The 27014-nt window shown below is 44.6% G+C and overlaps 1 protein-coding gene across 5 annotated transcripts in view; it reads left to right on the top strand.

Moving 5' to 3' along the window:
• The first annotated feature begins 7013 nt into the window (after positions 1-7013).
• FUBP3 (far upstream element binding protein 3) overlaps positions 7014-27014 on the top strand; it is a 49490-nt gene continuing 29489 nt past the window's right edge. For 2 of the 5 annotated variants that reach the window (XM_067040492.1, XM_067040490.1), the window contains exons 1-3: positions 7047-7186; positions 8112-8879; positions 18970-19075. In XM_067040492.1, the coding sequence (XP_066896593.1) occupies positions 8817-8879; positions 18970-19075 (169 nt within the window). In that variant the 5' untranslated portion in view covers positions 7047-7186; positions 8112-8816. Of the gene's footprint in view, positions 7187-8111; positions 8880-18969; positions 19076-27014 lie in introns of all 5 variants that reach the window. The other 3 variants (XM_059072532.2, XM_059072533.2, XM_067040491.1) reach the window with 3 other exon arrangements.

Raw genomic sequence — 27014 nt, 5'->3', positions numbered from 1 at the left:
TACCATTTTACACTCCTAAGAACCACGTGTTAGCGTTGCAGTTGTTGCATACTTTGTCAACCTTTGGTATCTTTTCAGTTTTAGTTTCAGCCATTCTGGTGGGTGTGTAGTGGTTTTAGCTTGCATTTGCTTAATGACTAATAATGTTGAGCACATTTTCTTGTGCTTATTGACCATTTATTCATCTTCCTTTGGAATGTGTCTGAATTCTTTGCCTATTTGGAAAGGTACATGCACCCTAGTTTTCATTGCAGCACTATATACAGCCAAGACATGGAAACAACCTAAATGTCCACTGACAGATAAATGAATAAAGAAGATGTATATTTATACAAAGGAATATTACTCAGCCATAAAAAAGAAGGAAATAATGCCATTTGCAGCAACGTGGATGGACCTAGAGATTATCATACTAAGCGAAGTAAGTCAGAAAGAGAAAGACAAACATCATATGATATCACTTATACATGGAATCGAAAAGAAAAATGATACAAATGAATTTATACACAAAACAGAAATTGAGGGACTTGCCTGGTGGCACAGTGGTTAGGAATCTGCCTGCCAATGCAGGAGACATGGGTTTGATCCCTGGTCTGGGAAGATCCCACATGCCACAGAGCAACTAAGCCCGTGCGCCACGACTACTGAGCCTGCATTCCACAACTACTGAAGCCTGGTCGCCTAGAGCCCATGCTCGGCAACAAGAGAAGCCACTGCAATGAGAAGCCCGTGCAATGCAGTGAAGAGTAGCCCCCGCTCTCTGCAACTAGAGAAAGTCCGTGAGCAGCCACAAAGACCCAACACAGCCATAAATAAATAAATAAATAAATAAATGTATTTTTTTTAAAAAGACCGAATCAAGGTGCATGAACTATATCTGATTGTTTTGTCTCTTTGGTCTCCTTTAAAAAACAAACAAACAAAACAGAAATAGACCCACAGACGTAGAAAACAAACTTACGATTACCAAGGGGGAAAGGAGAGTGGGAGGGATGAATTAGGAGTTTGGGATTAACATATACGCATTACTATACATAAAATAGATGACCAACAAGGACCTACTGTAGAGCACAGGGAACTCTACTCAATATTTTATAACAACAAGGGAAAGGAATCTGCAAAAGGGAAAAGAATCTGAAAAAAATAGACATAAGGGAAAAGAATCCGAAAAAAGGAAAAGAATCTGAAAAAAAGGGATAAGAATCTGAAAAGGAAGGGAAAATAATCTGAAAAAAATAGATATATATTTATATATAACTGAATCACTTTGCTGTACACCAGAAACTAACACAGCATTGTAAATCAACTGTACTTCAATAAAAAACATTTTTCTAAGGAGGGAAATTCTGACACACGATACAACATGGATGGAACTTTAAGACGTTATGCTAAGTGAAAGAAGCCAGTCACAAAAGGACAAATACTGTATGATTTCACTTACATGAGGTACCTAGAGTAGCCAAAGTCATAGAGACAGAAAGTCAAGTGGAGGTATCCAGAGCCTGGGAGAGGGGAAAACAGGGAATTCCTGCTTTAGGGGTACAGAGTCTCAGTTTGAGACGATGAGAGAAGTCCTGGAGATGGACGGTGGTGACGGTCGCACGGCAATGTGAATGTACTTCATGTCACTGAACAGCACACTTAACAACAGTTTAAATGGTAATATCTGTATATATTCACAATGTAACAATTAAAATTTAAATACTTATTTTAAAAATTTAACTCATTAGATTTCAAAAAGTAAAAATTGTGGTATTACAAAGTGTCAGCCAGGTTGAGGAGTAACGAGAACTCATCTGCAGCTGGTGGGATGTGTGTGCCACTCTGGAGATATTTTGTCCACATTGGAGAGCAACTGAGCTTTCTCTAGCAAAGCTGAGGCGGCATATTCCCTTCCACCCTCCCCCACCCCAGCATCTTCAAGCCTGGGGTATATGCTAGAGAATCTGCCAAACACTGCATAAGGAGACGGGTTCAAGAAAGCTTACTGCAACATCAGTTTGTGGCAGAGAAAAAATGGAAACAATTAAAATGGTGATCCACAGGAGAAAGAATACATAATTTCCAGTTTATTCATATAGTGGAATAACAGGGAAAGTAACTGAAATAAGGCTACATGGGTGAAATTGGATAAACCTCAGAAATACACGTGGGGTCAAAAAATTTAAAAAGACACAAATGACAGAAGGATACATAGTGCGTGATACCATTTATATCAATGTAATGTTTAAAAGCGTTATACACACACACACACAAGAATACAGCATCCATTAGAATGCAGATTACCAAGTTCAGGAAGGCAGTTACCACTGGAGAGGAAGGAACAGACTAGGATTGTGGAGGATTACACAGGGCTCTTCACTAGTAACTGCAGTGCTGACTTCCTCTGTTGGCATTGGGTACATGGCTATTCATTACATTATTCTATGTACTTGTTTCTCTGCTTGAAATATTTCATAATAAAAAATAATAAATCAGAGATTGGAAGAATATGATGGGACATTGCCAAAAGGGTCTATGCATTAATTTATAGAAATCATTGTTCATTGAACACATACTATGGGCTCAATGCTGGAGACACAATGGCAAACAACATAGATACAGTGCTGCTGTCTCTGAAGCTGATGATCTTGTGGGGGAGACAAGTTTTAATCAGATAATCAGGTGAATGAATGTATAACTTAAACTAAAATAGGTGCTCTGACTTCCAGGAAGGAGACTGGGAGTTCTCTATGGAGGGGTTTAACTGGTCCAAGAGAAACAACTTAAAGATGCTGACATTGGGAGATGCGCAACAAACAGCCCAGCTGGACCATTCTACATTGAAACCCACGATCAACTATCCTCACCCACCCAGAAGCATGAACAGGCCACCATGTATTCCCAAACATCTGAGGAAAGTCTGTAACACGAAAGATAGGGACCATACAGCCTACCTACTTAGATACATACATACAGAAAACAACTGAGATCAGTGCAACGTGAACTGTGCAGGGAGAAAAAACTTTTATTAAAAAACGATGTTTATCATCCTCAGAGAGATAAGGGAAGGTATTCCATCCACAAAACAAGAACAGAAAGCTACTTTTTAAAGAAAGGACTGTTGGGAGAGCAAAGGAGATCTCTTAGGAATTAAAAACATGACAGAATAAATGAAAAACTCTACAGAAAGACTGGAAGATCAAATTGAGGGAATACTCTTTTTTTCTCCAGAAAGAAAAGCAAAAGGCAAAGAGATGAGAAACAGAAAAGATAGGGCAATTAGAGGACCAGTAAAGGAGGTCCAGTATGCAAATGATAGAAGCTCTAGAGAAATAAATAGAGAAAATGATGGAGGAAATCCTCAATTAAATAGTTCAGGATAACATCCCAGAATTGAGGGACATTAATTTCCACATCAAAAGGGTAACTGAGTGGCCAGCATAATGGATGAAAAAAGACCCACTTCAAGACACATCACCATGGAATTTCAGTGGATGAGGAGGCCAAAGGCGAGGAGGCTGGAGAACGGGGAGGGGTGGGATGGAAAAATTACAAGGGGGCATGAGGAAACTTTGGGGGGTGTGCATGTTCATGACTTTGATAGTAATGATGGTTTCTTTGGGTGTATACGTAAAATAGTGTCAAAGTATACACATTAAATATGTGCAGTTTATTGTATATCAAAATTTTTTGTTCTTATTATATATCAAATTTTATCAATAAAACTGTTGTAAAAAAATACTGGATGTTAGAAGACAATGAATGATGACTTCAGTGTCCTAAAGGAGAATTATTTGCAATACCAACTTCTACAACTCTCTAAATTGTTAATTGAGACAGCATAATAAAGACTGTTTTGGACAAGCATGGTCCCAGAATATTTACTGCATGTACCCTCATAGGAACTTGCTTGAGGATGTAGCACTACTCTATGAAGAGTACGGTGGTATGAGGGCAAGACTGGTACTCTTACTCTTATGGTAAGACACAGGGTACCTGTGTCTTAACACTGCTCTAAGGAATGTCCTTATTCCTCATCAGTGCTGGAGATTCTTAGTAACTCTCCTTTATTTTCAGATTTGATGCTGACATGCTCTTTAGTCTGCATTTGAAATTCCACTGGATGTTTGACAATAGAAAAGGGGGTCTATGAAAACCTCTAAATGGAGAACACCCCACTCACAAAGAGTCACGGCTATGAATTCGTTCTACCTCAGAGAGAAAGAAAAACAGTGCAGATCCTGCGATAGGAATGCAAGCCTTCCCCAAATTACAAATGAGCAGATGTCAAGGATCCTTAACATAATGAATACTGGAAACACCCATACTATATCCTTTAGGGTAAGGGTCTACTATACAACATTCCCCATATATATTTTGTTCCTCTTAATTTCTTTAGAAAATCATATCACTGTTCAGAAATATTCGCCTTTTCTCCCTGGAGGTGGATTATATTTCTCTGCCATTTGGCCAATACTTGACCACTGGCTTGTTTTGGTCAATGAAGTGTGAGCAAATGTAATGCATAGCATTTCTGAGGTGAGGCAGAAGCTTTAAAAGACAGCCCGTGCTTTACCACACTTTGTTTTCCTTTTGCCTCAGTGATGTTTAATGTTTGAGACAGGCTGTTCTATCAGCTTTGGTTGAAGAGTGAAGGCAATGTGTAGCAGAGGCACAGCCTATCAGCGATATTCATCATGTAGCGTGAACGTTCACGTTCATGTGAAAAATAACCTTTCTTGTATTAGCCACGGATATTTTGAGGTTTGTTACTGAAGCATAACCTAGACTCTTACAAATAAAATTTCATTTTAGAGTGGCTTCTAGCTGGTAATACCTAAGGAAGCATTTCAACGTCATCAGTAACGTACCTCTAAATCCCAGGGTGGGATGGCTTATTTAGGTGACAGTCTCACATGCAAAGCGAGTCACAGCCAGAGTATGTGGATTTTTTTTTAACCTCTGAGAATCTTTTCCTATCCAGTTTGGGCAAAATCATTCTCATTCATTCATTTCAGAAATATTGAGAGCCAACAAAGTGCCAGGCATTTTGTTAGGTTCTGGGAAGAGGAATGAACAAGGCAGGTGCGGTCCCTGTCTCAACAGAGGTTTTATTCTAGTGGAAAAGACAGACAATAAACAAATAATTATACAGTGATTTAAAAACAGTCGCGATAAATGCTAAGATGACGAAGGCGACAGTGTTAGTAGAACATAGAACACTGGACCTGACTGGGTCTGGGCCCTCCTCCTCGTTGGTGCCCCCAGAAATAAGTGAGTTGCCCAAAGTTACTCAACAACTAAAAGGGGGAAGAACCAGAACCTCATCCTTTTACTTAGGCATTCTGTGATCTTTGGACCAAACCTTGAACTGTGCCTTATATTTGGGCCAATAACCCTGTTTTCACTCATAGGCAGAGCCAGCTGGAATTTGGATGAATCAACATACTCACCTCAGATTTTTAAAAGTATTCAAAACTCAAGTATCACTGATACTGGGTCAGCAGAATCATCCCTGTTTGGGAAGGTTGATGCCATATCCTTGATTTTTACAAGGAGAGCAAATTAAAACACTCAACACACCCAAGCTGGACCACAAATAGATATGTTGGCATGTGTTGGTCCTGCCTCACAATAGCACTTCAACAACGGCAACACCGCCAACTGTGTGCTTTCCTACATGGCTCGAAACATTTTGTCCAAAAGCGAAACTCTCCAATATTGCAATTTTGCCAAATTCTTTTATTTTACCATAATCTAGGAATTAATCCAATTTGGCTTTATTCAATTCAAAATAAGTTTCCTAAGCACCTAGGGATACAGGGAAAAATAAGACTCAGTCTCTGCTCTAAAAGGAACTCACAGTCTAGTAGTGAAGTCATTAACAAATGAAGAACTGCTCTTTGATTATTGGCCATTTATTGCTCATACTACTTTCCAAAATCTAAAGTTCTCCTATCATGCTGACACAAGAGCTCAAGAGAAGTCACATTGGATTTTACTTCTTTATTTCCCCTTTCTTAGTGCTCATGTTCCTTCATAACTTCAAGATGGGCATAAAATAGTTGACAACATGACTCTCCATTAACTTCGATTCCTTGGCACCATAGAGCTTGGAAATATTAATCATGAGGGCAATCTTGTTAATTCAAAGAGGGGCACCTCTATTTGGACCTGCCACTGACAAAATGTGTGTCAAGTCCCTAAGTCTTGTTTCTTGGTGGGGGCGGGGGGTAGCTGTTTGCTCATTTGTAAAATCCACCTCAAAAGCTCAAGTGTGTTCCAGCGTTAAGATTCCTTCCCTTACTTTGAAATATCTATGTCTAGTTACCATCATTGAAAAAATTTACTGAAGCATTCCAAGAAGCCCTCTTGCAATACTGTTTTGACTCAGCAGGCAAGGAAGCAATGATGGTCCGGTGGTATTTCCTGTATCCCCAGAGTCCCAGAGTTCGTGAAGGAATGTGTAAGAAGACACCACGCTGGCTTTCCAGTAGAACCGCCCTTCCTAGGCTGTGTCGCTAGGCAACCCCAGGTGGGGCATTAGCCCATCCTCGAGGAAACTGATTACGATGCAAGAACTCGGGCCCAGGACTCTGCAAACGTGGGGCACTATTTTATGGTGCTGTTCCTTGCCCTCCAGCCTCCCTCTGGGTCCTCACGGCGCCATTTCAAAACGCTCAGTCCCAGTATTCCTAATCGATTGTTATTTCTGAGAGGGGCAGCCAGGGTGCCGTCTAGGGAAAGCCAGGTCACTCCTCTCTGGGTTTCCAAACGGTCGACAGCGGGACACCTCGGGACACACACACACACGCCTCAAGGGTCTTGTCACGACATCATCGACGGCCCTGGACCAAACCGCGTCTGGTAACGGCGGGATCGCAACCTATCCCTCGAAACCAGACGGCAGCCTCGCTCGCAGGGCCCGCCCCCCACTTCCGGCCGGACCGCGGTCACGTGCCCTGACCCCGCCCCGCAGACGCGGCTCCTCTCGCGTCGGCGAGCGTCCCGGCTTCCCTTCCGCCGGAAGTGGGGCGACTTTCCCTTTCCGGCTACGGGTCCCCAAGCGGAGCGGGAGGCCCGACGGGGGAGCCGAGCGGCGGCGGCGGCGGGGGCGGTAATGGCGGAGCTGGTGCAGGGGCAGAGCGCTCCGGTGGGGATGAAGGCCGAGGGCTTCGTGGACGCCCTGCACCGGGTCCGGCAGGTACGGGCGCGGCCGGCTGGTAGGAGCACGGGAGCCTGAGGCGGGGCCGGGTCGGGCCTGATGGGGAGGAGGGGGTCCGGCCTGGGGGCGGGAGGTAACCTGGGCTGACGCCCCAGCTGGGCTCGGCCGTTCCTTGTGGCTCCTGCAGCCGAGAGGAGCCGAGGGATGAGGCGCCACTGGGAGGCTCAGGCCCAGCCTGTCGGGCCGGTCTCCCAGGTGGCCGCAGCCGCTGGGAAAAGATTTGTCCCGGACGCCTGGCCTTATCGCGTCCCCACGCCGGGGCTGGACCCGCAGGGCAGCCAGCGTGGGGTTCTGAGGTTTACGAGGGTAGGGGGCTAGGGGAGCTCACGGCGAGGACCCGGTCTAGACAGAAGGGGGCTGTCTCAGGTCCAATAGCTTTTTAAAACTTGGAAAACATCCTTTTCAGACTTATTATATTTTGAGGGTGGAGTGGAAGGAATTCGAGGGTATTTTACTTTTGAGGGTGCTTTGGGAGAGGAGAGAAAGAAAGATGTTAGATAGGTGTGGGTGGTCCGTAAGACGTAGAAATTCCTTATGGGCAATAGTTTTTCCTCTTTCAGGGAGCATGTGATATGAAGTCATTCCAACAGTGAAACTTGACCATCTGACAATGTCGTGCATTTTGTCAGAGTTAAATAAACTGAGTTTTAAGAGGTTGCAAGCTTCCCTGGAGAATGAATATGGGACCTGCCAGAAATACTCTTTGGTTTCTGGTATGATGTTTAGAACAGAACATGTCCTTGTATTGTGTGCGAAACTTACTGAACTTAAGTGTTAGCTCTAACACTTAAATTTCTTCTGCTGAGTGTCTTATACTCATCGTCTCTTCCTATTTAATTGTAGGCCTACTAACGGATACTTTTAAAAGTTGGGCTATAACTAATTACTGCTTGATTCCTAACAGAAAGCTACAGGACTCATTGTATTAGAAGAAAGCCTCCACTCGGTCGCTTGAAGATATGGTCTTTACACCTCTTTCCAGTATTCCAGGGGAGGGAACCCTACCTGTTTCCCAGATACTGACTTTTCATTGTAATACTGATGCTCCTATAGACATTACATTGGATCCCAGAAGTTTCCAAACCTGTGGCTCCGCCTAAAATTTTATGCGATGACTTGTTACTTACTGCCTAGGCACCAACCAATATGTAGTGAGTACCCATCTTACTTAGACTTCAGAGCCAGCCAGTGGCTGTAATGGATGAACGGTGCCATCCAGCCCCCCTTCCAGCACTCTGCTTGCCGGCGTGCCACGCTGCTCTCCTCTACAGTGCAGGGTCCTGGACCTTGTCTCTCACTGGCTACTAACATGTAATGCCTTTCACTCTGTGCTGATGTGTGGCAGTCACCTTGCGGGCCTCTGTGTCCAGGAAGAATTATAGTCACTACCCTAAAGAGCCCAGATCCTCAGTTTGCAGAAGGCCTGTAGTTGAACGTAAAATGAATTTTGAACCACTGAGAAGACTTTCTGCTTCTCTTGAGCCGGTGGTTGAACTCATATTCTTGGACAACCTGCTCAAGAGGGAGGGAGATCCTCTGTAAAATGCTGACCTAATGTGGATTGTTGAAGCAGTGGTGTTTACTACTAGCAGAGGAAACGTCACTGGAAATGTTCCCAGCTCTGAAATGCACCATTGACTGGAGCAGTTGTAAGCCCAATGGAGACAGTGCTGTAAGTGTATTACTTCCGAATATTAACAGCTGGAGGGCGATACTATCTCCAAGGATTTGATGGCCTTTAAAAACTAAAGAAAACACAGGTTTGTGGGTAATTTTAGGTTTATTTATAGATTTGCATTGGGCAAGAATGGAATGTTAGAAATCTAAAATATTGTGTGCTTATATCAATAGTAAAGCTTACCTCAAAGGGTCTCATATCATTTGGGCATCTGATGATGGTGGTTCTACCTCACCGTTGTATCCACAGCATGTTGCAGAAAATGTGATTTCCCCCCCAGTAGCTGGAGATAAGAGATAGTGCATTTCTTTATTTAAATGATTGGAAAGCTTTCTCTCCTTTTAGGTGTCCTCATAAACACCAGGGACCGTGTGTAAGGCCCTCATAAGTTTGTCAGGGAGCAGTAAGCTGTCTGGTGCTCAGTTTATCCAGAATATCACAGTAGAGGGTGAGTTGACCCTGATGGGATTTGAACCTGCAGTTTCTGTTAAGTCTGATGTGTAGAGTCCAGCACTTAATCCGCTAAGCCTCCCTCCTGGCATCTTGAAGCCTCCTTTTGTATCCTTTGGACTCTTTCCAGCAAAGGGAACCAGTTGTTGCTGTTAGATCACTCTAAGCATGGTATTCCTAGATCTGAAGGGAGTCTCTGAAAATGTCATATAAAATTTAAAGTTTCTGCAGCAGTGTGAAGTCCAGTGAGTTAAGAGTGTTTGGCCAAAGGGATAACATTGTTATTTTGTAGGGAGGAACACAAATGTAGAAATGTGATCTGATTCAGTCCCACTGGTGAAGATCTAAAACTCCTGGGTGTTAAAAAAAAAAAAAAAAATCATGTCCAGTTCTCTGAAGTCATTGGCTGGTTAGCAAAAATAAAGTGTTTCTTCAACTCGCTGTTTAGAGAGCGCAGGATCCTAATAAGAATGGGACGTGGACTTGAAGCCAGGCTATCCTGTTCGGTGGCCGCACTGGCCTCTCCGCTGACTACTGTCTGTCAGGCTTTCAAGGGGACCTCACGGAGATTATGGATGAGAAGATACAAATCTGTTTTTTGTTCTGTTCAGCTTTTCTAAAAATGTAAAAGAGTTCCTGGAAAGCCCGCTGCTGATAGTTTAGTAGCATCCATCACCAGGTGCACCCGTTCGCATGTTAACAGGACGATGTCACTCACCGCGGTGTACTTCACATTCCCAGCAGCCTTCCTTCCACGAGCTGGACCCCCCGCCTGCCAGTCATCACCCAAATAGACGTTCTCTGATCAAACTGCTAGGGCTTCTCAGGACTTTAAGCTCCTCTTTTGACCTGGACCCAGTCAGTGCCTCTGCACTGCATAATTCCAGAGTGTTCTATTCACATAAACACAGTGTTAACTGGTGCCTCATGGAGTTGGGCATCGTGGTGATTCTGCTCCCAAATGATTGTGACCGAAAAGCCACTGAAGCGTCAGTGGACAGTAACCTTTGACAGATTTTAAGGCCTAGAGCCTGTTCTTTACTAGCACTGTTTTTTGTAACTGTCGGTTGGTGATAGGCCTCTGAAGTTCCACAGTCCTGCAGAAAATGCTTCTCAGTGCTGCTCTTTCACACTTCAAGCCTGAGCAGTCGATGATTTCGCACGTGTGCTGTATAGAAACACTAAGTGTCCTTGAAAAGAATGTGCCTCCACCATTTAAAGAAAAGGCCAGGGTTCATTGGCTGTTGGGCACTCCTTGAGGGGTGCTGCCTTTGCGCACCTCGTACGTGATGTTAGTGCCTCATGGCAGAGTCACGTGTGCCGAATGTTCACTGGCTGTAAGTTTACTCCACCGAGACTGTCTCAGACGTGCCCAGTGGTTGAGTAGCTCAGATCGTCTTTTCACGAGGGACTAACTCCTGCGTGTACATTCATTTGAACTTCCTCAGACACTTGAAGAAAACCAGTGTCTGCAGGACCTCTGTGGGTTGCTCTGTGTCTTTGCTTTGATGGGACCCAGTAGCGCACCCTCCAGAGAGCGAGTTCTTGTTTAAGGGTTTTCATGATGTGACTGAGCCCATTTGGGTCACCGCACTTTAACGGAAGCACTGAACTTCATATTTGGTATTGACAAGTAGATGGTAAATGAACAGTACGTTCCACTGTATGCCTCTAACGCTTTTCTGATATTCAGCTGGGACTTCTTTATCTTGCATTTAAAATCTGATAACCCATGTGTGTCATCCAAGTAAGGTTTCTTAAGTCCCAAATGCAAATTTGCCTAGACCAGAGTTTTCAGACTGGTGGCTTGTGGGCTGGAGAAGGCTCAGAGCGGGCCTGCAGGCAGGCTTTGTTTGACCACACGGCGCCAACACTTAGAAACTAGAACAATTTCACGTAAAAAGTGAGGTTTTTATCTAATACTTGGCCATACTGCTCCCACGTTCTGCAGTGACTTTATTTGGCAGGAGCTGGGTAGCAGCTGCCCCTTTGCACGGGGCATTGACTCTCCGAGTTGCCTTTGTTCTCACCACTGTGCTTTTGTTCTGCACTGCCCATCGGGATGCCTAGTCAGCATCTTTTTTTCCTCATCCTTTTCCAAATTGTGGGCCCATACAATAATTTAAATTTCTAATGGAAAGAGCTCTGGTGGAGAGTTAAGAGATCTGAGTCTCCTGCAAGTAGCTGCATGACCTTGGGCTAGGTTAGCCTTTCCCAGCATTTGATCTACAAGCTGTTCACAGGTCTTCCATGGAAAAGGGCTCATGGACAGAGAAGTTTGGGGGATACAGGGTTAAATAAAGGTGAATTGGCCTCTTTACTGCAGGACTTCTCAGAGCCCTTAGTATGCTTCTGTGCATTAAGTCCTACTAGGGTTTGGGATATGCATTGTAAATATACCCAAGTTCTGTCACTTCATACCCTCTTTTCATAAAACCAAATCACCGTCTGTGGATCAAACTTCAGGAGATATTAATCTAGATAATCTCAGTGGTCCCTTCAAGCTCACCAACATTCAGAGCTTCCATCTAGCTAGATCTGAAAAAAGTTTTGGCCATATTATTTTGGTTCTTTTACTTTCTAATGTGTTGTGTTGGGTGTCTGTTCAAGCTCCCCTCTCCCTAGCTTTGCTGTGCAATTCTTTTACTCTGTTAATCATCCCTCTTGAAAATGTTTTGCATTTAGAGTTTTGTTTTAAAGACACTTGGGAAAGAATAGCCAATACTTTTGGAGGCATGAACTGCATTTTTACCCTAGTATCAGATGATAACAGATCACTTGCAAGACTGAGTAGTGTTCATGGAAATTGTGATGTGATGGGGATTGCCTGCTATTGTTTGAGGATCTGCTGAGTCCAAGGCCTCTTGCTGGATGCCGGGCCAGTGTAAAGATAAATAAGACAAGTTTGCTGCTGGTTTTATCTTACCGTGGAATTAGATCCTCACAACAACCAAGTGAAATAGTCAGGACAAGGGTTCTAATTTTCATTTTATATTTGAAAATAATAAGCCAAAGGGAGACAAAGCAGTATTCGCGGAGGCACACAGACGGTTAATATATGCAGTAGTTCTTGGACCCACGTCTTCTGCACTCTAAGAGGGACTCGGTTCCTTTGCAGAGGCAGTTGGGTAGTTTTCCATCTCAGTGAGAATTCTGCAGCAGAATCTTCAAAGCATCAAAGGGATGCTGGTGGAATTAGATGGGACATAGGGGAGAAAACTAATGGTCATGTCCTCTTGAGGGTCTCTGGAGGCGGGGATCCTAGCTGGAACAGTATTTCAGCCTGGAGCCTTAGCTGGTCATCTTAGCATTTTTCCCGACAGGCTTCTCCGTATTCACTTTAATTTTAGCAGACGTTTAATGAGTACTTTCTACGTGTCAAACTCTGTGCTGTGCATTAGGGAAGCTCTTGAACTTTTTTTGGAGCATAGACCTTTTTAAGACTCTTGAAAACTTTGAACTGCTCCTCAGAAATATTTAAATAGTTTGTATGTAATTTCAGGAGGTTCATGAATTCTCTACAGCTAATCCCTGGAGCTCCCAGTCAAGGAACCTTTGTCTTGGGAGTACCAAGATGATTGAGACAGGTCCACACCTCAAAGAGCTCCCTGTAATGGGGAGACAGTATAACCAGCAACTTCCTCAGTGAGGTCACGCTACTTCAAGGTAGTTTGTAAAGTGCTTTGCAAACAGATAAGGGAGTATTTAATTCTCCCCAAATGTGGGTGGCGTGAAGTTGTCAGCAAAAGCTACTAAGAAGAGCTGATATCTTATTCGATTGACATATAGAATTCCTTGTTTTGGTTAATGCCAGTTAATGGGGCAGAATCAGCCAGGGCCCCATCTCTAATGACAACAATAGCTACCATTCATTGAGCTTGTGTTGTGCTGGGTGCCAGGCAAGGACTTTCATATAAGTTCTCTCATTTAATGGGTGCAGAATACCCAGCAGGTAGTATAGTGAAGTGGTTATTAAGGCTTTGTATTCAGTCTACATGAGTTCAAGTTCTGGTTCTGCCAATTACTAGCTTAGTGACTTTGGATAAGTAATCTAACATCTTTAAACCTCAGTTTCCTCATCTGTAATACAAAGGGAGATCATTGATGGTGGCTATGTCTATCTTATCTATCTATCTAGATATATCTATCTAGATAGATAGATAGTTTTGTGGGGTTTTTTTGGAATAGCTAATGTTAGAAGTTAGGAGGTTACCCTTGGGAGGTGGAGGTGGGTCGTGACTGAAGGGGTCATGAGGCCAGCTTCGGGGGTGCTGGTTATGTTCTGTTTCTTGATCTGGATGCTAGTTGCACGGGCATTTTAGTATATGAAAATTCAAGCTCTCAACTCACCCATGTACTTTTTTTGTATTATTGTTTTACCATTTTTCGGTAGAAGGTTAAAATAGCAGACATTTCTTGTTCCTTAACGACGCGCCCAGCGGTGTTCCGGGTGCTTTACGTTGTTACCTCGCTATCCCCATGGGTACAATTCCAGGCAGGCTGGCTCCAGATCCCACAGAATTGAGACCAGTAGCCACTGTCTGAGGTCACCGCGAAGATGACCCAAGGGCACCATCAGGCACTTAGTAAGTGCACGATAAGTTTGATGCACTGCCGTCTTCCCAGTGACCTAGGTAGTGGATGCAGAGCGAGCGCTTGCCTCTGTGCACCACGGCTCCAGACCTGCCCTCTGAGACCTGCCCACTCTCAGCCGCTGGGCTCGGCCCCTCTGGCCACATACTGTGTCTTCCTGCTGTGGGGAGTAGAGACTTTCTGTCCAGTCTGCCAGTTCACCAGGGCGGGGCCACCCTGGGTGACCTGAGAGCAGAGGTTCCAGGGTAGCGGGTTGGCTTCCTCCTCCCTAAGTGGTGGGGTGAGCTCTCACCTTCTACTTGAGGGTCGACCGTGACTGTGTTGGATGACATGGACCCAGTCGGTGTGTGGGTGACTTGCCGCCGTTCAGACGGCTTTGCCTGCTGCCATTTAGTGCCAAGGTTTATTAAATGTGAGGTTGTGGCAATAGTCACAGCTTTCTGTTCGGGTTTATGGGGTGAGCTGCTCTGATTACAAAACTTAAAGATGTGCCCTGGGAATAATTAATTGCCATGTTTCCTAACTTTAGTGAATCATGTGCCACCTTGATTATGATTTTTTTTTTTTTTTTTTTTTTTTTTTTGCGGTACGCGGGCCTCTCACTGTTGTGGCCTCTCCCGTTGTGGAGCACAGGCTCCGGACGCGCAGGCCTAGCGGCCATGGCTCACGGGCTTAGTTGCTCCGCGGCATGTGGGATCTTCCCGGACCAGGGCACGAACCCGTGTCTCCTGCATCGGCAGGCGGATTCTCAACCACTGCGCCACCAGGGAAGCCCTTGATTATGATTTTTGTCATATCAGTGAACCCTCAGTATTGTTTACTTTGTATTTTAAAATCATTTTAAATTTAGATTTATTTAAAATATTTTTGAACATTCATCCACGCACCTCCCCAAATTGCTTTGTACTCTTTAGAAAACACTGGTGTCGTTCATCCCTGCATTTCACAGGGAGCAAGACCACTGAAGGTCTTGCCCAGGGTCATACACCGGAAGAGTCAGCTGGAAAGCCAGGACTCCTGGCTGATGCCTGGTCCCGTGCTCCCCTCCTGCACTAACTGCTGGCAGTGGAGGTTACATGTCTATGGCGTTGATTTATATTTCATCTATTAGCTGTGCTTAAAATAGCACAGGTAGTGAGGTAACCCGTGCTTGCCGCCTCCCCCCGGAAAGGGGGGAAAAGTGAATCAAGTAGTAGAAAATCAGTAGCAGCGGCCCCTCAAGGTCTTGCTTTCAGATAAGCACTGGAGTGGCCTTGGTTTTCTTGGAATATCGTGGCTTCTGTGACTATTTTCTGGCCCACGCCATATTAACTGAAAATGTACCTCACTTCCCTTAAGCAGCTACTGTTCAGAACGGTCAGTTATGGATGTGAGGAATTACTTGACTTCCGTGTACTGGAAATCATTAGGTTTTAAGTCCTCGGGAAGTGACTGTTTAAGAAAGTATTCGGTGGAGAAGAGGGAGTTAGCCTAGTGCTGTGGCCGGTAGCGTGGACTCTGGCGTCAGGCAGGCCTGGGCCTCAGTGCTCTTCCTGCCGTTTATGAGATGCGTGACTTTGCGCAGCTCACTCAGCCGCTCTGAGCTTCACTTTTCCTTTGTCCTAAAGTGAAAACAATACTACTGACCTCCCAGAGGATCGTCGTGAGGAATAAATGAGATAGCGCCTTCCAGACGTTCTTAGCAGAGCGCCCGCACATAGTAAGCGCTCGCCGAATTTTAACTCACGATTTTAGTAGGCATTTAAAATCATGTCTTAGAGCAAGGTTGCGTCTGTATGAATAAAAGAATACATTGCTTCTTTATGGCATATTGTAATGTAATATATAATGTGATATCAATGTACGTTATGGTATAATTGTATATGATAATGTTAAACTCACATCTAACATTTGTTTAGCCACAGTTCAAATGCAGTTATTGACTTCAGAGCTACACCTCTTAACCATTATCCTGTACTGCTTTTCTCTTAGTGAAAATTTCCCAGATTATAGATAACCTGAAGCAAACATGATTTAAAAACAAAGCTGAACTCCTCAGTCACATTTTAGGTCGCTTGTTGATTTAATCAAAATTAGGAATAGAAAACTATTGTAACACTTCTGGCATATCAGCTTTGGGGAAAAAATTACATTCCAGCCACATAGGAAACATACCATATAAATTATAACGAAGGCCAAGGACTCAGGAATGACATCTGAGCTAATTTGGAAGGAAGGGGAAAGGTCTGGAAGCTAAGAGGTCTCATCAGAAGAGGGTAGAGAGAGTGCCAGATACGTAGAGCTTCCATTTTAGGGTCCTGTCTTTGGGGGTGATCTGACATGCACAGTACTGGGGGACCCCACTGATAACCGTAGCCTTTTCTCTTGTGTTTTGGGGTCGTCCTTACTGTTTCTTGCCAATGTTTTGGTCTGTCTTCAAACAGACAACTGGGCCAGTAATCTTGAAAACCCTCGCATTGGCCATTTACTGCTCAGTTTATTGGGCAGACGGAAGGGTCTCGGTGGGGCATAAGCCACTGCGGTGTTCTCACCTTTTAATCTGCCCGCTTCCGGAGCCGAGTCCTTAAAGACAAGTTCTGCATCTTAAGTAAGTAGCCAACCACCACAAGCTTATCCAAAACAAATACGGAGAGCAAGGTTGAAAGCTGGTGGTAGAATGCTGTTAGGCGAGATTTATGCAGTATTCTGTTCAGAGCAAATGCCCGTTTGCCTAAGAGATGGGGTTTCTGTCAGCAGTCTTAGTATTTTAATTATTTAACTTAAAATAGTGTTTTTCAACAAGCACCTGTCCAGGCTACCATCATCTGTATCCTAGATAGGACAAACATTTTCTTCAAAAGTCCAGATAGTGGGAATTCCCTGGTGGTCCAGTGGTTAGGACTCTGTGCTTTCACTGCCAGGGGCCCAGGTTCAGTCCCTTTTCGGGGAACTGAGATCCCACAAGCCACGTGGTGTGGCCAAAAAAAAAAAAGTTCAAGTAGTAAATTTTATATATATATATATATATATATATATATATATATATATATACTCTGCACACCATATGATTTCTGTGAATGGGTATGGCTGTGTTCTAATAAAATTTATTTACCAAAGCAGGTAGTTCACCAACTGGGGTTTGCTGACTCCTGGCCTAGAATACCTCTGAAATGGTCCTGCTACTCTTGTCCCCTTAGAATCTATTGATATTTTCCTTGTCCAGGGGCATTTTTTAAAATCATAAATCAGCAGGTTACTCCCCTTACTAAGCCTTGTAGTTGCTTTCCATCACCCTTCATATAAAATCCAAGCCCCAGAATTCCCAGGCGGTCCAGTGGTTAGGACTCCATGCTTCCACCACAGGGGGGCACAGGCTCCATCCCTGGTCGGGGAACTAAGATCCTGCAAACTGCGAGGTGCAGCTAAATATATACATAAGTATGTGAGTAAATCCAAGCCCCTCCCCATTACCTCTGAAGCCCTATGTGAACTGCCATTGCCCACCCCTTGGAACACATCTAGTTCCTTCTATTCTAGTGACGTCAACTTACCTGTCAAGCTTGCTCTTGCCTCAGGGCCTTTGTACAAGCTGTTGCCTCTGCCTAGAATGCTCTTCCTCATCATTTAGGTCTCAGATCACATCTCACCTCACAGCAGCCTTCCCTGATCACCCTGTTTCAAGTAGCTCTCCTGAGGACCCTGTATGTCCTTGTCTTCTCTTATTAGTATCATGCTTATCACCAGCAGAAATGATCAGTTTACTGATTAGCTTGTGTACCTGTGACTCCCCACTGACTGCCGACTCTGGGAGAGTAAGGACCTGCTTATTCTTGTTCACTGCAGAGCCCAGGACATAGTAGACACTCAGCACTTGTTGGGTGAGTTGCCTTCTTTTACAGTCCTGGTATTTGTGGAGTGCTTTCTCATGTACAGAGCTCCTTTGTGTTCAAAGTATGTTGTTATCTTTTCAAAAACTATGAAGCAGATGGTATTATACCCAGAGGATCTTAGGCAGAGAGGAAGGGGACTTGCCCAACACCACAGAACTAGGAAGTGGAAAGGACGAGACCTGACCCAGGATACCTGACATTTAAATTCTGCCTTAGGTTTTCAGTATCATGATTGTCTTTGGTTGTTATTTGTTTAAAGTAATTTCTCTTGGTCCCAGAAAGTCTCAGAATTCTGGGCACATTTGGACAACCTCAGGAAAAGTACCACTGAAGACATAGGTCTGGGACGTGTATGCTGGCTGCCCCTAATCCACCCTTGCTTGTTAGGCTTAACTGAGGGACTAACATCAAGACCAGTTGTAAATATTCTTTTGATTAAATCAAAGAGTTAATTTATTGTGAAAATCACGTTTAATTCCTAATGGAAACAGAGCAGATAAGTGTAGGAAGCTCTACGTAGCATTTGTTTCTAGGGGAAAAATTTAATAGCCATGTTCTGTTCTTTGATGATAAATGTTAAAAGTTAGACTGGCTCTCAGAGGTTATCTCCATTTCTCCAGTCAGTGCAGGAATCCTTCCAGGCTAGTCTGGACAGCTGGTCATCCCCCTGCTGTTTGAACTTCCAGTGAAGAGCAGCTTGTTGTTTTATGTTTCTGTAGATCACATCGTCACTTTATAGGGGTTAAAGTTAATAGGACGAATATATTCCTAAAGAGCTGTCAACATTTCAGCAAACATGGCCTTTTAAATACTGCTGGGGAGTTTGTTCCTTAAGGGAATCCTTTGCCAAAACCTTTTGAACAAAGTTCTTCATATTGTTGGCCTGCTTTTTTCCTTAAAATGTGGTATACCTGTATGTTAAGTGATGACTTAAAAATTTGCTTGTAGAAGACAAGTTTTTGGAAGTATCATTTCTAAAGACACATTATTACTAAGACCAAAAGGGAACTCAGTTAGTAGTGCAAAGTCCATGTCCTGTCACGACATTGCTTTACATTAATCTCCGTTGGGGGGAGAAATGGGGTAACAGCCCTTTAAAGAAGACTCTTGTCTTTCTCCCTCGATGGAGCCATGATTTGTTACTGAGTATTTAAATCTGATTCTCTCTGTAGATTGCTGCTAAAATTGATTCAATTCCTCACTTGAATAATTCCACACCTCTAGTGGACCCCTCAGTGTATGGCTATGGAGTACAAAAACGGCCCTTGGATGATGGAGGTAAGTTGCTGTAAATATCTTTGCCTTTCAGGTGGTAGTGAACCTGCCAGTTAAGTTGGAGTCTGTGTCAGCCATTTCCTTAACAGCTTTCTCCAGCGTCACTCTCTGAAGAAGAACGGTTGCGGGGAAGTATTTGAGATGATTTTCCTCAGCAGTTCTATGGCATTTGAGTTCTTACTTGCCTTGATGATACAGGAAGTCTTTTTGGCCGGGCTGTAAGGTAAAAGACAGTCTTCGAGCATCAGCTTGGAAATAATTTGACGGATTCAAGAGTTTTGCTTGATTTAGCCCTCAGTTATTCCTCAGTGCACACGTGGGAATTGAAGTTCCCACTTTTCTCCAAAGAAAAGCTGAGATTTGGTACATGGCTCTGGGGAGGCTGTGGCTACATACCGACCTTAAAGAAAGGAAACGAGAGTGATGACCTGTTTTCAGTTTATCTGCTGGTTTTTTTCCCACCATTCCCGTTTATAACAGGCTCTTTCTAGCAGCATCCATTTTTCTTTCATTCATTCCTTCATTTATTTCATTGGTTTGTTTATATACCCTACGCATCCCCAAAAGAATTTGAGACCACTTAGAGGTGCGTCATTACCAGCACTTTGGCAAAGAGTATCAGATGTGTTTCTGTAGAGAACTTGGACTTCCTTTATCATATTTCATCTCCCACAAAGTAGCTCTGTAAAAGGGGTTCTGAAATACACTAGATTGCACGTGACTATGCACATAGTGGGTGGGCCAGTGTCTTCTCTTCCTGTGCTCAGTCTGCGTGTGCGCCCAGCCACGTATGTGTGTTCCTATTTCGGTGGTACATTATTAAGTGAAGAACAGTCAAGGTATACAACAGTATATATTTTGTAATCTCCCTTCCCAAAGAAAGTGCGTGTTTATGTTCATAGAAAAAATGTAATTGGGCATGACTAATTGCTCTGGTCTCTTTGGAGATTCTAAAAGAGAGATCACCATCGTTTTTGTAAGTGGGAACCCTTTTGGAATAATTATATAGACTCACACGGTACAGATTTTAATGGAACAACCCGCAATTTGGGTGTAAAAGTTCTTATCTATTTTTAAAAAATTATTAATGTTTATGGTCACTCACAGAAAGTCTACCACAGGGCCACTGGAACTAAGGTGACCATTTACACTGCTACTCTGTTGTTGTTGTGTTTTGTTTTGTTTTGTTTTTGTGTGGTACGCGGGCCTCTCACCGCTGTGGCCTCTCCCGTTGCGGAGCACAGGCTCCGGACGCGCAGGCTCAGCGGCCACGGCTCATGGGCCCAGCCGCTCCGCGGCACGTGGGATCCTCCCGGACCGGGGCACGGACCCGTGTCCCCTGCATTGGCAGGTGGATTCTCAACCACTGTGCCACCAGGGAAGCCCTGCACTGCTACTCTGAAACGGTATATTGTGATCATCTTATATTTGATTGGCATTAGTGATTTCTTAGACCAAACATGAGTGATTGCATTATCTGCATTTTTGCCTTAGCAAAAAGCTGTCATGCAAAGCGACCTTTTTTACCTTTTTGGGGCAATCATGTTTCAGTTCCTCTTATGGGACATCAATATAAAAATAACACTAAGTTGTCTGGCTCTGAGCATATGTCTCATTAATGGACAGTGTGTCTCTCTGGCCCACCATTTCCAGAAATTGAGATCAGTACATTCCACAGCTCTCAGCCTTGTTTTCACCCACTGCGTGGAGTTGAAGTGTAAAACTTGTGCCCACAGAGAATAGTATCACTATGTCCTTTGCATAATGAATGCCTAAAAATTTGCAAATGAAACCTCTGGCATCTTGCAGACTTTTTTTCTCCCATTAATCCTTTGCACACCCATTTGAAAGAATGTGGCTCATTAAGTCACCAGTAAGTCCAGAATCTCACTTGAATCTCCAGTTCATTATTATATGTGTATCGTCACCTTTTTTTTTTTTTTTTTTTGAGAACCATAATTTTTTGCATTTTGGGGGACTAGGTTCTTGTGATTAGAGAATAAATACAATTTTTCTCTTTCCTCCCCCCAAACATTGTCTCCTTTAGTAGGAAGGAACTGAGGGAGACCCTTTCCTCCTTGAACCGCATCTCCTGTCATCCCCAGGCCTGTGTTTTACCATGACGACAGACTGTATTTGAAGTATGAGAAATTTCTCTCAGGCTTTTTGTGTTCTGCATAACGGTTCGCTAAAGTTAATCCTCTCTTCTCTTTAAATAACAGAATTACACAAATTGTTTTTTTTTTCTCCAAGTTGGTCTCTTCGTGTAGAGTTTGAGATTTGCTGTGGACCTTAAGGAGAGCTGGGCATCTGGGGCCTGCCCCAGCCTCTTGTCAGTTGTCTCCTGACAGGGCTGAGGTCACTGGGCCAGTTCTGTTCTCTTAAATAAATATGTGGATAAACATCCTGTCAAGGAAAGTGATGTTCGTGTTTGCCCGACAGCTTTCTAAGGGTCACAGTCTTGCTGTTTGTGAGATGAAAGTTTAGAAAAGCAGAGACGAACAACAAGCAGGAATGCCGGCACTTTTTTCTTAGCAACAGAGATTTCCGAGGGCTTTGCAGTTTTTTGTTTGTTTGTTTTGGCTTGGGATTTTTTGGCGGACGTTCATCAGATCACTCCTTTAGCAATATGAACTTGCAGACTGTCCCGTGAAGCCAGGTTCTTTGACCTCCGGGAGGTTAAAGTTCAGTCCCCTAGAAGTTTTTGGAGGTGTTATTTGGGTCTGTTTAAAGGTACTTCAAGTCAGCCATAAAGAAGCTTAACATAGGGCTTATTCAGGACATTGAGATGTGCAAACGCGTGTATGAATGGGAGGAATTTTAAAGTGCCAGGCAGTGAAACAGGAGGAAAGCCATTTGAGTTCGTTGTGTTCTAATGTAGAAAGCGATTTGGGTTAGTTGTTTTCCAAGGCAGTTGTGAGTTGTCCGTCAAACTGCCAGTTCACGAGCTCACTTGGAACCCAGCAAGAGCTTCGCACCCAGCTTCCAGAGCCTGCCTTGGTCGCTGATCTGGGAAGGGCTGTCATTCTGGTGCCCTCCCCCTCTGGGTCAGCTCATTTTAACTATCAGCATCTTCGTCTTGGCGCTCATGCTTTCTCACGGGTCTGGAGGTGCACCCTACGGATTCGAGAAGCTCCCTGCTGGTCTTGGTGTGACAGTGGTTCCATCCAGTACTTTCTTCATGCTTCTGCTGGAGCCCATCGACCCAGTGCCGTCCCTCTGCTCTGTGACTTGTGGCAACTTCCGGTAACCAGGGGGGCCCAGCCCTCCCTAACCTGGCCTCCGCCTCCTGCCCTTCTCGCCTCGCTCGCCCGTTCTGTACTCTGCAGCAGCCTAGCCAGCTTTCTTCTCTTTGCGGTTACAGAAACACTTCCCCATCCCAGCCCTTTACCTGGCTGACTCCTGCTCACCTCAGTCTCGGACGTGATGTGACTTCCTCCTGGAAACCGGTTCTCATCCTCACCTTTTGACTTTCTTCAGTGCCCCGCTTGCGTGCCCCCTCCCTTCTTTCATTTCCTTCGTCCCTTTACTCCTTCCTCCCTCCCTGTTCCCCCTCTTCCTCCTGTTCTCACACGCCCACCTCATCGGGAAATAATAAATGGCACTCTGCTCTGAACTTCGACAGCAGTTCACTTGTCCCCTTCTTGGGGCACATTTCATCTTCTTTACTCTGCAGGTGACAGGAACGTCACATCCCTCTCCTACCAGATTCCATGTGCCATGATCATAAAGACAGTTTATTTCCCTACCTACCTCATGCAGTGAGTGAATAAATGCTTGATACCTAAGTTCTCCCTCTGTGTATCCTATGATTAGCATTTAGGAAATTTTGTGAAAAGGAAGCTCCAAATTTAAGAAGATAGTATTAGCTAACTGATTTAGAAATGCAAGTTTAAGTTTAATCTAAATCAGAAGTTGGCAGGCTTTTTCTTAAAGGGCCATGTAGTAAATATTTTAGGCTTTCAGGCTGTATGGTCTCTGTCCCACCCACTCAGCTCTGCCATTGGCACTCGAAAGCGGCCTTAGACAGTACGTATACAAACGAGCATGGCTGTGTCCCGATAACTGGTTGTTTACAGAAGTGGAAAGCTGGCCCTCAGGCGTAGTTTGCCAACCTCTGATCTCAAATCGGCCTTGTCAAATGATTAACTCTAACATTTGCTTAATCGTCAGTTAGGAGGGTGTACGGAGGGTCCCCCCTCCCCTAATTTCCTTAAACAAATCTCCTTGTCTCAGGTTCCACTCTCTGTCTAGACTGCTGGAGAAAACAAGTGGTTTCTGCTGTTTACGTAGAGCTGGTTGACAGATGGAAAAGGCGCTCTTCCCATTGTCCCCGCCGTATTGCAAGGGGCAATGAGGGCATCTTCTCCAGTTTTTTTTTTACTCTGGGAGAGTTTTAGGTAATCGCGTCCCCTTGAGCTTTTTTAGTTCAAACAGACCACACTCTCTTCCCGTCTTCTCTGTAAAGAGTGGCACCAAAATCAGAACTTGGGGTGAATAAAGCACCACCATTCCTGCCAGTGCAGAGGGTCGGGGTTGGGGGGGCGGAGAGTGTGACGCTAGTGACTTTGAAAATACACCTGCCTTTTCTACCAGAGACTTACCTTTGATACTTACACGTAGTACCATCTTAGATTTACCACACTTTCTGGTCTTCTTGTGGAATGAAGGAAGGAGAATTCTTAGGGGTACTACCAAATGAATGATTTACAGGAAGATCGGAATAGAATATCTCCACGGTCCTTTCCAAGTTTTATTTCAGCACTTGTGGCATAGGGCAAGGAGAAGAAGGAAAAAGAGTGAGGAGGAAAGAATGTTTTAAATTCCAGACGTTCAGAGAGAGAAGAGGGATGAGAGGTGCCCCTGCTCGGGAGTGGTGCGGGCCAGTGTGCCTGCAGCTGCATGGCAGGGGCATCCGTGCAGCTAGCTGCAGGCACGGAGCCTGCACCACCTCAGGCAGAAGCCTGCAAGGGCCAGAGCCTCTACTTTGGAAAGAGAGAAAAATGCATCTCAGAGATGCTCATACTCGCCCTGTGTGGGGGGTAATAATGATGCTGCAGGGGTGAAGAGCCCAGACTAAAACCTGGTCCCTGAGAGTTGGAGGGGGTGGGGGAAGATCTGCCTTTTACAAAGTAGGGAAAGTAAATCAGGGGTGTTGTCAAGCAGTAGTCTTCAAGCTGGGGTGCATGTTGTCCTCCCAGGGTTAGGTGGGTGTGGACAGGTTCACGGGATCCTTCTCCAGCTCTTACACTTCTGTGCACCCTCTCCCCTAAAATGGATCTCTCTGAGAATTGCGCCTCAGCTGGGGGTGCCACGTGGGCCTTCTCCTTTCCGTGCCCCTTTTCACATCGCCCTTCCTTAGTTTATGGCGGTTCGTCACCAAGAGCGGTAAAATCCTCAGATGCCTCAAAGGGGGTGAGTCCAGGATTCTGAGTGGGGAATCCCAAGATGATAAAAGCATGAGAGTCTTGGTAAGAAATATTAAAGGGGTCAGGATCTGATTTTTATTTTATCCAGGTAACAGCTCATGGCAAAAAGGCTCATGCTGTCCCCTCCTCTGCTCCCATCTGATCCATCTGTTTTAGGATTGTCATTCAGAAGTGAGTTGTAGTCACATGAGTGCATATTAACACATGTGTGAGTTGGAAAAGGGAAGTGAGTTTTTTTTTTCCTGGCAAAGTATGATCTGACTGGTTGGTTTGACAGTTGGCTTAGCCAAGTAGATGAAATCGTAGACATCTTCCATGAAAATAAGTGAGCTAAATCTGTAGTATCAGTGTTGCAGCAGAGATATAACTGAAGCCATATACAATACCTGATGTACTATTTGCACCCATTAACCTAGGAAAATAACTTAATTGTCAAATCAAAAGGGTTTCATAGTTTTTCAAAATTCTTTTAGGGAATATATGACCCAGAGTGGTTCTTGACCCTGGCTGTATGTGAAAACCACCTGATGAGCTTTTTTAAAATTATTATTACTTTATTTATTTTTTAGTTTTTATTTTTGGCTACGTTGGGTCTTCATGGCTATGTGTGGACTTTCTCTGGTTGCGGCGAGCGGGGGCTACTCTTCGTTGTGGTGCGTGGGCTTCTCATTGCAGTGGCTTCTCTTGTTGTGGAGCACGGGCTCTAGGTGCACGGGCTTCAGTAGTTGTGGCACGCGAGCTCTAGAGCGCAGGCTCAGTAGTTGTGGCGCACAGGCTTAGTTGCTCCGCGGCATGTGGGATCTTCCTGGACCAGGGCTCGAACCTGTGTCCACTGCATTGGCAGTTGGATTCTTAACCACTGCACCACCAGGGAAGCCCCCTGATGAGCTTTTTGCAAAACTAAATATGCACTTACCATTCAGGCCACGGTTGCACTCCTGGGCATTTATCCGCAAGAAAAGAAAACTTGTGTTGACACAAAAACGTGCCCACAGATCTCCATAGCAGCTTTATTCATAAGAGCCCCAAACTGAAGCCCAGATGTCCTTCAGCAGGTGACTCGTTAACGACCTGGTACCTCCACGGTCTCTGTGGAGTACCACTCAGCAGTGTAAAGGGACAGACTGTTGCTACCTGCAGCCACCTGGGTGGATCTCTAGGAAATTACGCTGAGTGAAAAAAGCCAACCCCAAAAGGTTACATACTGTATGATCCCACTTACGTGACATTTTTGCAACGGAAAATAGATTAGTGATCGCCAGGGTTTAGAGATGGAGTGGTGGGAGGGCCCATACAAAATAAGAAGAGGCCGGAAGGAGCCCTGGAGCCTGAGCCCCTTATTGTAGAGGTGTCTGGAGAAGTGGTTTGACCAAGGGCGGGTACCTGATAGGTGGCAGAAGGCAGGCTTGAACCCGGGTCTCTGTCTCACTCGCTGTAATAGGGTATATGCTTGAAAATGGAGACTCCAGGGTCTGAATTGGGCGTTTGAATCCCAGCTGTGCGTGTTATTAGCTGTGTGGCTTTGGGCAGCTTGCTTCACTTCTCTAAGTCTGTTTCCTCGCCTGTAAAATGGAGATAATATTTACCTCATGGAATTATCATCAGGATTGTAAGAAGTTATTTTCACACTTTTAAAATACTACTCACAATGTAAGGAATACTCATATCTCCAGCAGAACTAGTTACTACACACATACTAAAATCACATGTGTAATTGAAATTAAAACTTAATGAAATACATACCCTTAATATACATGGTCCCTTCTGTTTTCTATTTCATTTTTTAATAAAGCTGGTCATGACCCCCTAAACTGATTTCATAACCGCTGGATGAAATGAAAATAAGGCAAAGTGCTGTCAATAAGTATCATACCCTTTATTTTGCCTCTTAACTTTTCTCCTGAGACCCTTGGGTGAGCACTGGAACTTGCGGGGGGCGGTGCAGGTGGGATTCCTAACACCTCTGCACTCCTGCGGACCAGGGCACGTTGCTGCTCATCACAGAGCCGTCTGCTTTCCCCACGAGACTCTCACCTTGATGGCAAAGATGACCTCGTTCACCATTTCACGCCCAGGACCCGGCACAGTGCCCAGCGCCGGAAAGGCGTGACGGTGCAGAGGTCACGTGGGCACGGGCACTCGCTCACCTGTGCCCTTTTCTGAGGTCTTGGGTGTGATCGCGCCTCCATCGGTCAAGTGGGACGGGTAGTAACAGCATCTGCCTCGCAGGGCTCTCGTAGGACTAAGTGGGTTCTTGCAGGGGAGGCACCTAGAGGAGCAGCCTTTGAAGCTAGTCGTGGTCTTTTTCCACTCACAGAGCATGTCAACTGCAAGTGAAAGTGACATTACTGAGATAAACTTGGATTTACTCTCCTTTAAAAAATAATAATTTGCCAAATTAGTTACAGATTATGTGTCTGGGGACTTTCAGCTGAATTTAGCATGTCAGTGTGTTGTGACTCTGGGATGGGGCTTGCTGCCTTAGAACACAGGAAGCCTTCGTATTGTCCTTG

Source organism: Kogia breviceps, chromosome 8, assembly GCF_026419965.1.
Source record: "Kogia breviceps isolate mKogBre1 chromosome 8, mKogBre1 haplotype 1, whole genome shotgun sequence".
Lineage (NCBI taxonomy): Eukaryota > Metazoa > Chordata > Mammalia > Artiodactyla > Physeteridae > Kogia > Kogia breviceps.
The sequence above is the reverse complement of the archived record's forward strand: the minus strand, read 5'-3'. Positions and strand labels throughout refer to the sequence as shown.